The 12,976-nt window shown below is 40.4% G+C and overlaps 1 protein-coding gene across 1 annotated transcript; it reads left to right on the top strand.

Moving 5' to 3' along the window:
* Positions 1–8,325: 8,325 nt before the first annotated feature.
* LOC145457295 (transmembrane protein 33-like) lies at positions 8,326–12,632 on the top strand. Its single transcript, XM_080335483.1, has 6 exons — positions 8,326–8,511; positions 8,643–8,734; positions 8,814–9,001; positions 9,738–9,939; positions 10,016–10,099; positions 12,132–12,632. The coding sequence occupies exons 1-6, from the start codon at positions 8,437–8,439 to the stop codon at positions 12,298–12,300; spliced, it is 810 nt and encodes a 269-aa protein (XP_080191609.1). The 5' UTR covers positions 8,326–8,436; the 3' UTR covers positions 12,301–12,632.
* The last annotated feature ends 344 nt before the right edge of the window (positions 12,633–12,976 follow it).

Here is a 12,976-nt window from a genome sequence, read left to right as displayed (position 1 = left end):
CTTAACTTTAATACTGCGCGGAAAGATATAGGCTCCTCCTGAGATGATCTTGCTCTATAGACTGTTTTCGGATCAAGCACGAGTTTATTATTTTTTTCAGTTGGAATCGCGCGATATTTTTTGCGAGAATCGAAACCTTTTGCCATTATACAAGATTTATCACTGTTGAATATTCTTTCATAGTCTACAGCCCCCGTGATGAAGCAGGGGATAGGAAGTTGAAATTCAAGGTATCTTCATCAAAAATACTATCTTCACGAACACGAACCTCAAGAATATCGAGGTTTGCATACCGAAGTCGCACGCGAACGGAACGTTCGTATCATCCCTACATATATTAACACAATCCGAGTCAGAGGAGCAGCCTTCCATTACTGGTTATTGCATCTTCTGGCTTATTTTGGCCCACATGATCCCATTTTGTTGCATGTGCCACGTGTGTCGATAATTGAAGATTTGGTTACCCCACACATTACCATCCACCATGCTGATGCTACACTCGCAAAATTCCAAATAGTCGCTGGCGTTGGTAAGCTCATTCTCCTCCGTGGGATGATTACGTCATTACCCCGTTTATATGATATTAAAATATAAAATGTATTATATATATAAAAATATCTAGATATCCCTGATTTTCACTATCACGCTAGATATGCTTAAGTAACAGGTTGCTTGGAAGCTAGACTTCGAATTAGTCAGTTTTCATTCCATGGCGTCATCAAAACTGTGATGTTACATATAGGAACCATGGTATTTAGATATCCGTTAGTGAAACTCTAGCTTCTCTAGCTCTCTACGACTTCTCTGGCCGCAGACTTGAGTTATAGTGGAAACATAATATTATTTCATATTCGATAACCAAAGCCCGGTTGCGAATTAGTCATCCGTGCTTAAAATGTTTGAAAAACCCTCTTCAAATGACTGATTTAAACGATAACTGGCATGCACCTCACTATTCCGCGAGATTTGATGGTCCGAATCACTGATGGTTCATTATACCACACCGAAGTGAATATGCAGGCTTTCAACATTCATCGATATGCGCGGGTTGGGTTCCAACGTATCAATCGGATCGAAGCATTCAACAGCTGCAATTATGCGGGAATTGTAGCCTGTCCATACCCACCCATAGATACACAAGTATAAGAGTGCAAGATGTACACAAGCTCCAGCCTAAGTGCTGATATTAAGGTCATCGATTAGTCCTACAGCTAATAACAGTCGCTGCTATCAATCAACAACATAGTATCTGCTATATATCCCATATCCATCCCAATGAAGTATTGAACTACCACGGTGTGCAATTTTACGGTGGGAAATCTGGTGCTGGTGATGAATTGTTTTACTACTACAAATCCTGTTCTGAGCGTAATATTCTGGTCCCAATTTAAACCACTCATTATGAAAGATGCCCAAATCCAACGCTAAATCCGGTAATGACTCAAATTCATCCAGAACAAGCAAGAAAATGGAAACGCGAACTACATATTCAACTGCATGCGTGAATTAAAACCGATATCCACGTTCATACTCATCTATGTTGGGGACGATGGCTCCAGTCCCTATAAGAGTACTAACTTATAGTTACTTATAAATAGTAATCTATACAGGTCAGTGTTACTATCTGTCACGGTGGTTTATTTCGTTATGGCTCACCCTTCGCCACCTCGAGCACTTTGCGGTGCACGTGCATTTATATGTGGAGTGACGCGATGGAGGTCGTCTGTTTTGATGTTGTTGTTGTACTGGTTTGCTGATATTTGTTATTCTATTATGTTGTCAGGGTTTCGAGATATTTTTTAACGTCATCAAATAATAGATTCATCCATTTGGTGTTTTTGTTTGGTGTCAGTTGGGAAACAGAAGAAAGCCAGCTTAATACAATCGTCGACATTTTTGGAGACGACACTATCTATAGAACAAGAGTATTAAACTAAATAAGGTGGCGGGTCAATTTTCCAACCAGATTTGCATGGTGCATCCTAACGCTCGATTTTACGACCATCGTTTCATTCTCTCAACGCTTAAATGACCCAGATTTTAGCTGGCGCCTCTTCGAGGTGTCAACGCTCACAGGGAAACCCGATGCATTATACCATAGATTTCGCGATTCGTCAGTTGACTGTTTGAACAAACATGATTGTCACAAATGTTAGTTGTCGGGGATTCACATCACTGGAATTGGTAATCTTATGGTCGATATTTATCGCAAGCTATTCTGTAATCTGTATACCCCCCAAATCGCCCTCAAAGTCGCAAATCGTCGGAAATCATGTCAGTGCGATACAATGCACCCAGCGTGTAGTCAAAGGTGGTGTGGACTAGGAATAGTGTGAACGAGATGTTCACGTTCCCGTTTTGAGTGTGAACCTCAGAAATTTAAAGGTTCGTGTTTACAAACGAACCTTGGTAGGTTCTGCACTGTGAACGTTTGTCATATATTACATTTTTTCACGTCATTATAAGATCTTTGGTTGAAATTCTTTGCATTCCAATTTTGGGCCACTCCATGCATGACACAGGTAGCATAGAAAATATATACGAGCCTTGCCAATCTCAAATATTTCAGTTGCTATTTTACAGAAGTTTTGTCGAAATATCCAGCTTTCCGTTTGTGAATATTTAGTGACTCTCCGCTGTGAGCTTGACCCACAATCACACAACATCTAGAGCGGTGTTTCTTAACCTGGTCGCTCGGCAAGCCGGTCAAAAATTGCCGCAAAATTGCCGTCGGCTAAAGGGAAAGTGTGACGTAACCCAATCGCAGTGAGCCGTGAGATTTACTAGTGTCCACACGATTGCGGGACACTATCTTCCCACCATCCCTATAGTGTGGACATGGGCACTGGGAAAAGATTCTCTTCGTCACGCTTCGATTAGGTAGTTAATTCGTCTGCCGCACTGAATAAATTCAAAAATAAGTATCGTTATATGTTGAAGCGTGAAGGAGAGAATTTTTTTCAGTGTCCACACCACCTTCCAGTGCACGCTGATGCAACATCGTGCTACTGTACTGACGCTGAGTACCGATTGTTTCGGAACAAATGTGGGATAGACGAAGTCTCCATTTTAGTAAGATTTGCTACATGAACATAGGGTTACCATACGTCCTCCTTTAGGAGGATATGTGCTCCTTTTACAGGTTTTTGAAAATGTCCTCCAAGGGCGCCTAAAAGCCCTGCTTTTTGACAATTCGTCCTCCTCTATAGCTTTTACAGCTAAGATAATGGACAGGTTCGAGGGGAAATGGGTATAAATGACGTTAAATAGCAAAGACGGACGTTCGAGCGGGAAATGACTACCTTTTTTTGGTCAAGACCACTAATGTTAAGTAAAAAGTGTGTAAATCGGGAGTCGAACGAAAGTGATGACCTTTTTTGGTCGACCCATCAAAATTTTCAGCAAAACAGCGAAATCGGCTGATTTCAGTTTTGAACAACTAACTTTTCTGATTTGGTAAAAGAAGTGTACTCCTTTACCGATTCCAAGATATGGTAATCCCACATTAACATAGCAACTGTAGTGTGAATTAATTGAGTTTCAATAACAAGGGCTTAACTGGCGCCACTTTAATCTGAGCTTTTGCTCACCTCTGAGTTTTTCCCGAATTGTCCCGGTAGGATGACTGAGGACTGAGCTGGATCCCCATTAGTATGAACTGAAGTCCGAAGAATGAGTCGGATCTTCACTGCCTCTGGTGGTGAGCTTATTTCTCCGACTCGCCGGAGAAATCGGTTCCGCCGGATATATTTCCTATTCGTTACTTGCTACAGTACAGAGTCTACAGAGTACAGACCACACCACACCGTTATACGTTGGGTGTATTAATCGTTGATTGAAATAGACCGAAAATCGAATTCTACGGAAAGTCGTATTTAACGAACAATCGTACATTTTGATCTTAAAAAAGTACGAAATTTCCCAACTTTTTGATATTATCAATATTATAGTGATATACTACTTATCCCAATATCTAACATATCCGAAGCAGAGAGCACGCCGTTACATTTTGGGTGTCCTAATCGTTGATTGAAATTGACCAACAATCGAATTGTACGAAAAATCGTAACTATCGAAAAATCGTAAAAAAGTACGCAATTTCTTGACTTTTTGATATTATCAATAATTGAATAATATCGTGATATAAACTGATCCCAATATACAATATATCCGAATCAGAAGCAACGCCGTTATATTTTTGTCTTCTAATTGTTTATTGAATAATTCAAATAATGTAGCATTACAGTAGGCGCACACTAAACACGAATATGACGTAAATCGCAATAATCGTAAGCATTTGTATTCTGATGTGCTTATGACACATAGTGTACAATGCGATGCAGGTAACTGACAGGAAGATGTTGCAATTAACTATTACGGTGTATCAATCAATCAATCAATCAACCAATCAATCAATCAATCAGGTTTAATAATATTTTCATCGTTTCAAAACATCACAAGACTGCGATACAATGAAAAGATAGGAAGGTGTCGCCTAGGCCTACCTTGGCCTAGGCGAAGTAAAGAAGACGCCTTCACAGTTGCACACTGAATGAAAAGTACTGCAGAGAATATAACACGCAAGCGACAAAAGGAGGTGGTATGTGGAGGAGGGTGAGGTCGATGTTAGGTCGTGGCCCGGTAATCCTGAAGGCTGGCTAGTATTCATTTAGAAGAAATTGCTTGTATTTGCTTGTATTGCTTGTAATCAAACATCTTGACCGTCTTTCGTTAAACGTTTTTATTTTTTCTGCTTTTCAGAGTCTTTGTCTGGGCCTGTCGACGCCGTAAGAAACAGTGATGCATGGGGGAGGAGCACAAATCAATATCCGATGCTTCGGCTACAGGCAAGAATCGAAATAGCTTCGCCTGCGCCGGCATAAAATTTAGATGTCATGAGTACTACTTGGCAGTTGTAAAATGAAGCACTCCTACAAGTTTAGATGACATATTGTATTGACCATTACCGTTCGCGCCATATTGATCAAAATCGTGTGTTTTAGTTCGTTTCCACGCCAAACCTGTCGCTAAATTGTTTTTCCAGTAATAATATTTTATTTTAGTCCAAGTGAATCATTGCGACAAGAATGACGTTGCAATATCGGTAATATGATGTTCGCATTTTCTGCCAGGATCACAGAACTTCGTAGTTCGTTCTGCTGCAATCTCTATAGTTCTACTATAGAAATTAAACATGGAACGGCAACGAGCGATTTTGCAGCTTCGTTCCTCTTCGCTGAGGCTGGAATGCAGACTTGTTTTGCGTAAGCGACTGTAGGATTTTTGGCAATCCAAAAGCTATCTTCCCGAGCGCAGAAGTTATTGAATCTGGTCTTGATCGAAAGTTGCTGTTGCAAAGATTCCGAAAATATAAATTAAAATAATGATCAGGCACTGATCCACCTAGAATCCGTCCGCCAAGTCTGAAAAATCGGCATTGTTCGAACAATCGTAGAATCGCAACGGGTCATTGCACAGCAATCACGGATAGCATGGAGGAGAAAAAAAAACGGGGGCGCAGACTAGATGACCTCATGGGGCCGTATCGCAACTCCGTCGTCAAAGCATCTCGATGGTGCAGGCGAAAAAGAATATCATCTCTCTCTCTCTCTTTCTCTCATTGTTATGGCCATTGTGTTGCGTTTACCCGATTGTTCTGGACAATGTCGATATTTCAGACTTGGAGGACAGATTTTAGGTGGATCAGTGCCTGATCAATATTTTAATTTATATTTTTGGAATCGGTGCAACAGTAGCTTTCGACCAAGACCAGATTCAGTAATTTCTGTGCCCGGGATGATAGCTTTTAGGTTGCCTGAAATCCTACAGTCGCTTGCGCAAAACAAGTCTCCACTCCAGCCTCAGCGAAGCGGAACGAAGCTGCAAAATCGGTCGTTACCGTTCCATGTTTAATTTCTATAGTTCTACGTAGGTTACAGAGATGAGCATGGATTAGGATTAGGATTTGAAAAAACAGGACTTGTGAAATTTTGTCCGATTTGGATTGGATTAGGATTAGAGATTTTTTTCTGAACGGATTAGGATTTGGATTGGATTTACCGATTTTCTGGGATAGTGATATGTCATCATCATCATTGGTTTATTAGCAATTTTATCAGTTCAATACACCACAAAAAATGCGATACAATGAATAGACAGGAAGATGTCGAAGCGACTTGGATTTGTCAATGGAATCGGACACCCACCTTGGCCTAGGCGTAGTAAAGAGGAGGCATGCACACTGAATGAAAGTAAAGAATACAGTATAGAAAAAGAAAGCGACAAGAAATAGGGCGGCATGTCATGGGAAGCGAGATCGATAGGTCAGTCGTGGTCCGGTAATCTTGAGGATGGACTGTATTTATTTAGTAGTAATTGCTTGTATTTCGACTTGAATGTGGACATTAGGGCTCTTCAAAAATGACTTTTTTTCTCAAATCGCACTGGCTACTTGATAAAATTGTTAGGTTACCTAATTTAAGCCTACACACCAAATTTGGTTCTATTCCAACCAGTAGCCGCATTGCTACAGGGGAAGAAAGTTTCTATTTATTATATAAAAATAAATAACGAAAAATTTGAAAATTTTCTATTCACCCGATGAAAGTGTTAGGTTGTCTATAGAAACGATGTTCACCAAATTTGGTTCAATTCCAACCAGTAAAAGCGGAGTTATTGCCGTCGAAAAATTTGGATTTGAATAAAATAGTATTTACGGTGAGCACCACGATAATAAATAATTAAAGAATTGGTCACCGTAAATACTATTTTCTTCATATTTCAAATTTTTCGACGGCAATAACTCCGCTTCCACTGGTTGGAATTGAACCAAATTTGGTGAACATCGTTTCTATAGACAACCTAACACTTTCATGGGGTGAACAGAAAATTTTCAAATTTTTTGTTATTTATTTTTATGTAATAAATAGAAACTTTCTTCTCCTGTAGCAATGCGGCTACTGGTTGGAATTGAACCAAATTTTGTGTGTAGGCTTAAATTAGGTAACCTAACAATTTTATCAAGTAGCCAGTGCTATTTGAGAAAATAAGTCATTTTTGAAGAGCCCTAGTGGACATGCTCGTCGACTGTCGGATGGCCGGCGGGATACTGTTCCACACATCAGGTCCGGCATATTTGATGGAGCGATGATCTTTTCGGTCGATCATATGATATTTGGACGACGTGGACGCGCGTGTGTTGTACTTGTGCGCTTTTGATTCAGAGGTAAAGAAGTCATTGAAATATTCGGGGCAACGACCGCAGTGAAACTGATACATAAACTTTGCGATTTCTAGTTTCCGCATATCTTCTATGTTTAGGACGCCGAATCTCTTCAGCAGCGACTTATTGGATGGGCAGCCAGGCCCCTTTGGGGCCCTAGCTATGATTCGGAGCACTTTATGCTGTAGTTTCTGCAGTGGCTTGAGTGCAGTTTTACTGGCAGCCCCCCAACAGAGGATGCCATAATGCAACTTCGATTGAATTAAGGATTTAAAGAGTATCAGAAGAACCCATGCTGGCATGAAGCGCCCAAGGCTGTAGAACAGGCCGCACTTCGGTGATAATTTAGTTTCTAGGGACTGAATATGACTCTTCCAGGACATGTTCGAGTCCAGTAAAACTCCGAGATATTTGGCATTATCTGTGTTGGAAACGGGCTGACCAGCGATATTAACGGTTAGGTTATTTTTTGAATTGACTGTCAGCAATTGCGATTGTCGTGTGGCGACAAACTTTATTCAGATCAGTTATTATTATACTCATGTTTACTAAGTTATCTTAAATCAAAGGAATCGTTGGTCGTGAAATAAAAATTTCCATTCCCTCCGTTGCATAAATTAGCATTTTTTCTGAATTTTCAGTTGGAATCGGATTAGAATTGGACATGGAGTTGAATATGAAAATGTTATGGATTAGGATTAGGATTTGGATTTGAACGTTCGGATTTGGATTGGATTAGGACATAGAAATTCAAAATCCGCTCATCTCTGGTAGGTTAGTAATCTGTGTAGTTCAATAATGGCGAGTGGCAGCATTTTATGATGAATCTATAACGCTGCAATATTCAGGTCACGTCAACGTGTCGTTGATATCTGTCTAGCGAGGGTATGTTGTAGCAGCCAGAATCCATACGACTAGTATACTGTTTGATTCGGATCTCGCATTCGGTATGTCGTAGAGGAGTGGTATGGTAGTTAAGTTCCACTGTTGAATTTGTATTCACTAGCCAGTCTAGTTACTGAAATGAAAGTGTGGTAATGAGTTAACTTGAAATTCATAACCGGTGGATGGTAAAGTGTGAAATTGATGGACCACACTTTACTTGGAAAGAGAGTGAAGTTACTTCATGAATTTCAGGGTACTTAACTGTGTGTATTTTGTTATCTATCATTGGTACATTGTGTTAGAAATGCAAAGCTACTAATCCTAGAAAAATGGCCGAGAGAGAGGATGATCTTCGCCGAGAGGAGGCAAACACCCAGGAAGCAAGAGATACTGGCTCCATTATAGTAAGATAAAAATGTGTTAGTCCTTGTGATGTGATGGACAAAATGAAACTCAAATTTGCGGATAGCCTAATTGCTTTCTTCCAGGCAGATTTCTTACTGAAATATATCTGCGACCCTTTTTCTTGTTTTAGAATTTCATGGCTGCCAGAAAAGTTGGAACGGCAATGTGGGTGCTTCGTGCGTATTTAATGTTTTTGAGCATACAATACTTGTTTTTCTGCAGGTATGTCGCGTAAACTTCTTTAAAATGATGCACTACAGCTTGAATGGCCTTAACGTATTAAATGTTTGTTTCATTTCAGTGCATTTGACATGAATCACTTCTTCACAAGGGCAATGCTAGCGAATGGCATTATTTGTGCGCTACGTTTACACCAACGTATACCGGAGTTCAAATTGACTCGACATCATTTGGCTTTAGTGATGTCGGAAGATAGTGGACACTATTTGATGTTTTCGCTGATTTTTCTGTTTGGCCAACCAATTACAAGTAAGGTCTGGGGTCCAGTGACATTATAATGGCCATTGACCCAAAATATATCAAGTTGTGGCCTCAGATTACGTTATCTGCTAATTATTGACTCAGTGTTTTGTGCTCTTTTGCGGTTTCGAGAAGTCACTCTGTTGTCTTTAATTGTACAATTACCCTACTATACTATCTTCATATGTCACTAACTCACAATGTGCGTCTTTGCTGGAGCTGCGTGCCAAAGGCAATTTCTCTGGTAAAATGAATGGTGGATCATTTTGTGATATTGGTCTGAGCTCGTAATTATCGATTCTCTCTTCTAAGTCACTCTGACGATCAGGTTGTACTTGGTCTGTGTTGATAGCAGCATCGATCTGCCTGTTTACAGTCCCACTACTTGTGATAGCTCGATGACAAAGTGACATTCTAACAAAGACATTGCCATTCAAACATGAAATTAAGTATTGAATATTGTCTGTGACTGAGAGTTTGTATGGCTAATGACAATAGCTCGGCTCAAATTGGTTCGATGTAGTGACATTGACAAAGCCTGATTCTGTTTCAATCAATGTCTCTCTTTGTGATAATTGCACACGGGTGTGTTTATGTATCGATTGCAAGCTGCATATAGGATCATTGAGGCCGCCTGTCAAGTGGATGATTCAAATTAAAAGATACGATAGGCATTGATCATAGCAGACCCTTTTTCGAAAGTTCTGCGAAACCAATATAATCAATATATGTTTTTCCATTTCAGTCGCGTTGATGCCAGTCACTGTCTTCGCTCTACTGCACACCTGCAGTTTCTCCCGGCAAATGATTGACATCCGTGGCAGTAATTCGTACCCACCGTTACGCAAAATCATAAATCATGTGGCCAAGCACCAGGCCACGTTATTCCGCTTCATAGCGATGAACGAGATCCTCATCATGCCTATCTCGGTGGTAATGGCCTTCGGGTAGGTCAAGAGATGTTTGTTTTGTGATATTATGCCAATGCCGTCGAACTATGACTGCAAATGCCTTGGTTTTCAGGGGAAAGACACTGATTATGACACCTTTTCTCTACTATCGATTTCTAACTTACCGTTATCTGTCCAGAAGAAACCCCTATTCAAGGTCGGTGATATCATTTTCTTCAGTAATTATGTCTCGTGCCAGCAATCATCAGAAATGTTAAAATGTGTGTGGATCAGTGATGGGATCAAGTCACTACCTTCGAGTCATTTCAAGTCATTACATATTTTGACTCGAGTCAAGTCAAGTCAATCGATTTTCGAAGGTGACTCGAGTCAAGTCAAGTCACTCGAATTTTGGAGGTGACTCGAGTCAAGTCGAGTCAAGTCAAGTCACGAGTCAAGTCACAATTCAAGTCAAGTTGCCTTTTCGAAGTATTAGGCGTGCTTACGTCATTGCGTTTTGCTAGCTGTCTGAAATACAGTTTGAGTGGTTATTGATTCTGGACCTATGAACGAATATAGAGTTGAATATAAACGCAAGAAGGCGCTTTATTACTCACATATACGTAGAAATGCTTAACTACGTAAGCATAATTGCATAGCCTCTGACTTTAGTTGCCAGCCAAAATAGAGAATAGAGAAACGAGTTGATAAGATGCAATACATTACCCTTTTGCAAATTGATATGATGCAATTCAAGCCTCCGCCAATGGTTGAGGACTATATAAATTATATTGGAATTCAATTTCAATAAAACAGGAGGTTTGGTTAAGTTATGAACAGAGAACAGAAATAAACATTTTGCAATTAAATTACTTTACTAAACTAGTTTACGACAACGTAAGCTGTAAGCTTCGATCACTTCGTTTGCGATCAATTTATTTGTGAGAGAACAATGGAGGCTCAGTGAAACGCATGATCATTGAATGATTTGTCGCTCTCATGGGTTACACCAGCCTTTTGCGTACAATCCGAACATATGCAAGATACAGTGGTTTTTATCGCCACCGATTACTTGATGACTTGAAAGTGACTCGTGAATTTTGCTCTGAGTCACGAGTCAATCCACATTTCTGATAAGCCGAGTCAAGTCATTTTAGAAAAGTGACTCGAGTCAAGTCAATTCATACGAAAAAGGTGACTCGAGTCATCCCAACACTGGTGTGGATGGGTAATTATTCAATTGCCTTGGCGAAACACTTGTAAAATATGTTTCAAAAGCACAACACTTGTTTTCAATTTCATCTCTTGAGGCCACAAAGTCTGTTTCTGAGATCGGTGTAGGTCAGCGGTTCTCATACAACTCAGTCTGCTTATATACATCTATATCATGGCAGTCTCTCCATTCAAGGGTCAGCTGACCCATGTTTCTTGCAGTTCTACTGCGAACGATTTTCTGATTGGGCAATGCTAACACAAAGTTTCATTTGAACCTAATTGGCCAAGTAAAAGGGCTTGTATACTTTCTTCTGCCAAATTACAGGAGTGCTCGAGTCTGCAAATGTAGCTAGTTTAATTCCCCAAGAAAAAAGCACTTTGCTGTTGGGACCAAAGTAGTCATGCATAAGTAGACATAATGCCACTGAGTGTGACTACAAAAAGTACAGGATGATGTGGCAACTTGAAAGGTGTACCCCAGATACCTAAAGATGATGTAGAAAGGAAGTGCTTATTACGATTGAGATTTTGTTGAGAAAAGATTAGTATTTGTATAGATTCTCGTCACCTTCATTGGTGAAATTGCCTTGACAAACTGGGCAATGCAAACCATGAGTGCAGCCGGATGACTCTAGTCACGTTTTCTGAATGACTGTACTTGGTGTCCACGTATCAAAAATATGGAATGACTTGTGACCCGGAGACGCACTTTTTTCCAGTCATCCAGTATTCTACTTTGCAAAGCCAGGTGATCAATACTAATCCTTTGTCAGTGCTTTGAAATCGAAGACACAAACTTAAGATATTTGAAGACTCAAAATCAATATATTTGAGATTAGTTGACTCGAGTCATGTTGCAAATTTGCATGGCTCGACTCTTAACGTCCTACTTCTCAATCGCTTGTCTTACTACTTGAAGTAATTTTTGCATATTAAGATTGACGTACGGGAGGCACTTTATTACGTGACGTCATGACTCGCGGAGTCTTTGAGGGGCTCATTGGTGGAGTCTGAATATTTTCATTCCTTTTCAGGCTCACGTTCTACGAATTGCATCTGTCCATCAAATACATGACCGAAAGTCCGAATTGCCCCTCGCTAGTTCGGTCTTTGCTCTACAAGGCCATTGCTTTCACGATGAAATTGGCACCGACCGCGGCGGCGTTTCAGGCCCAACCTCAGGACGCGAATGCACAGACATGAAAGTTATTTCACACGCTTGGACTTGTGCATAAGTTCTTACGAGATTGCGAATCTTTCATTCAAAATTACGACACAGTCATTGCTTTTTGCGGCTTTTGAAGTATAGCTGTGCTCTTCAAAGAATGTTACACTCTATGTTGTCTGCGTGATCAATTGTGCACACTTGTAATTTGTCCGTCGGTCTCGAATTGTCCGTGTAGTGCTTGGCGTTGTGCAGAAAGCGCGGGCGCTCACTGATTCCTAATTGCAGTACGTATGGAATAGTCGTCTTTCGCTCACTCTTGAGTTATATGTTCACACGTATTTTGAAATAATATATGTTTCGAATGCAAGTCGGTATATATTCATATAACGATAAATTGGGGATTGGTGTGACTCGGTGGTTGAAGGTAATTTTCCGAAAGCTATTGGCGCTTAATTTGCGGGTTACAGACTTTCCACAGCAGTGGTTCCCAACCTTGTTCGGTTTCGGGGCCAAATTTAGAATTTCCGAGTACGGTCGGGGCCGCGCGAATACCTGGGCAATGAAACGGACCCAAAATAGTCATCAAAATATGAAAATTGGCATTGTTCCGATCAATCGCTCGACGACGTTGGCCATTGTTAATTGTGGTCATCGTGTTGCTGCGCTCCCATTGTTCAGACAATCTACCTTTGGTGGCTATTTCGGAGTAGT

This window comes from Botryllus schlosseri, chromosome 15 (genome assembly GCF_051294905.1).
Source record: "Botryllus schlosseri isolate E-star chromosome 15, Bs_hap1, whole genome shotgun sequence".
In the NCBI taxonomy this organism is placed as follows: Eukaryota; Metazoa; Chordata; class Ascidiacea; order Stolidobranchia; family Styelidae; genus Botryllus; species Botryllus schlosseri.
The sequence above is the reverse complement of the archived record's forward strand: the minus strand, read 5'-3'. Positions and strand labels throughout refer to the sequence as shown.

What these genes read in the sequence shown, in the direction of transcription:
- LOC145457295 (XM_080335483.1), top strand. Translation starts at nt 8,437, where the DNA reads ATGGCCGAGAGAGAGGATGATCTTCGCCGAGAGGAGGCAAACACCCAG. An exon ending in GAGATACTGGCTCCATTATA is followed by an intron (nt 8,512 to 8,642) that starts GTAAGATAAAAA and finishes TTCTTGTTTTAG; the next exon opens with AATTTCATGGCTGCCAGAAA. An exon ending in AGAAGAAACCCCTATTCAAG is followed by an intron (nt 10,100 to 12,131) that starts GTCGGTGATATC and finishes ATTCCTTTTCAG; the next exon opens with GCTCACGTTCTACGAATTGC.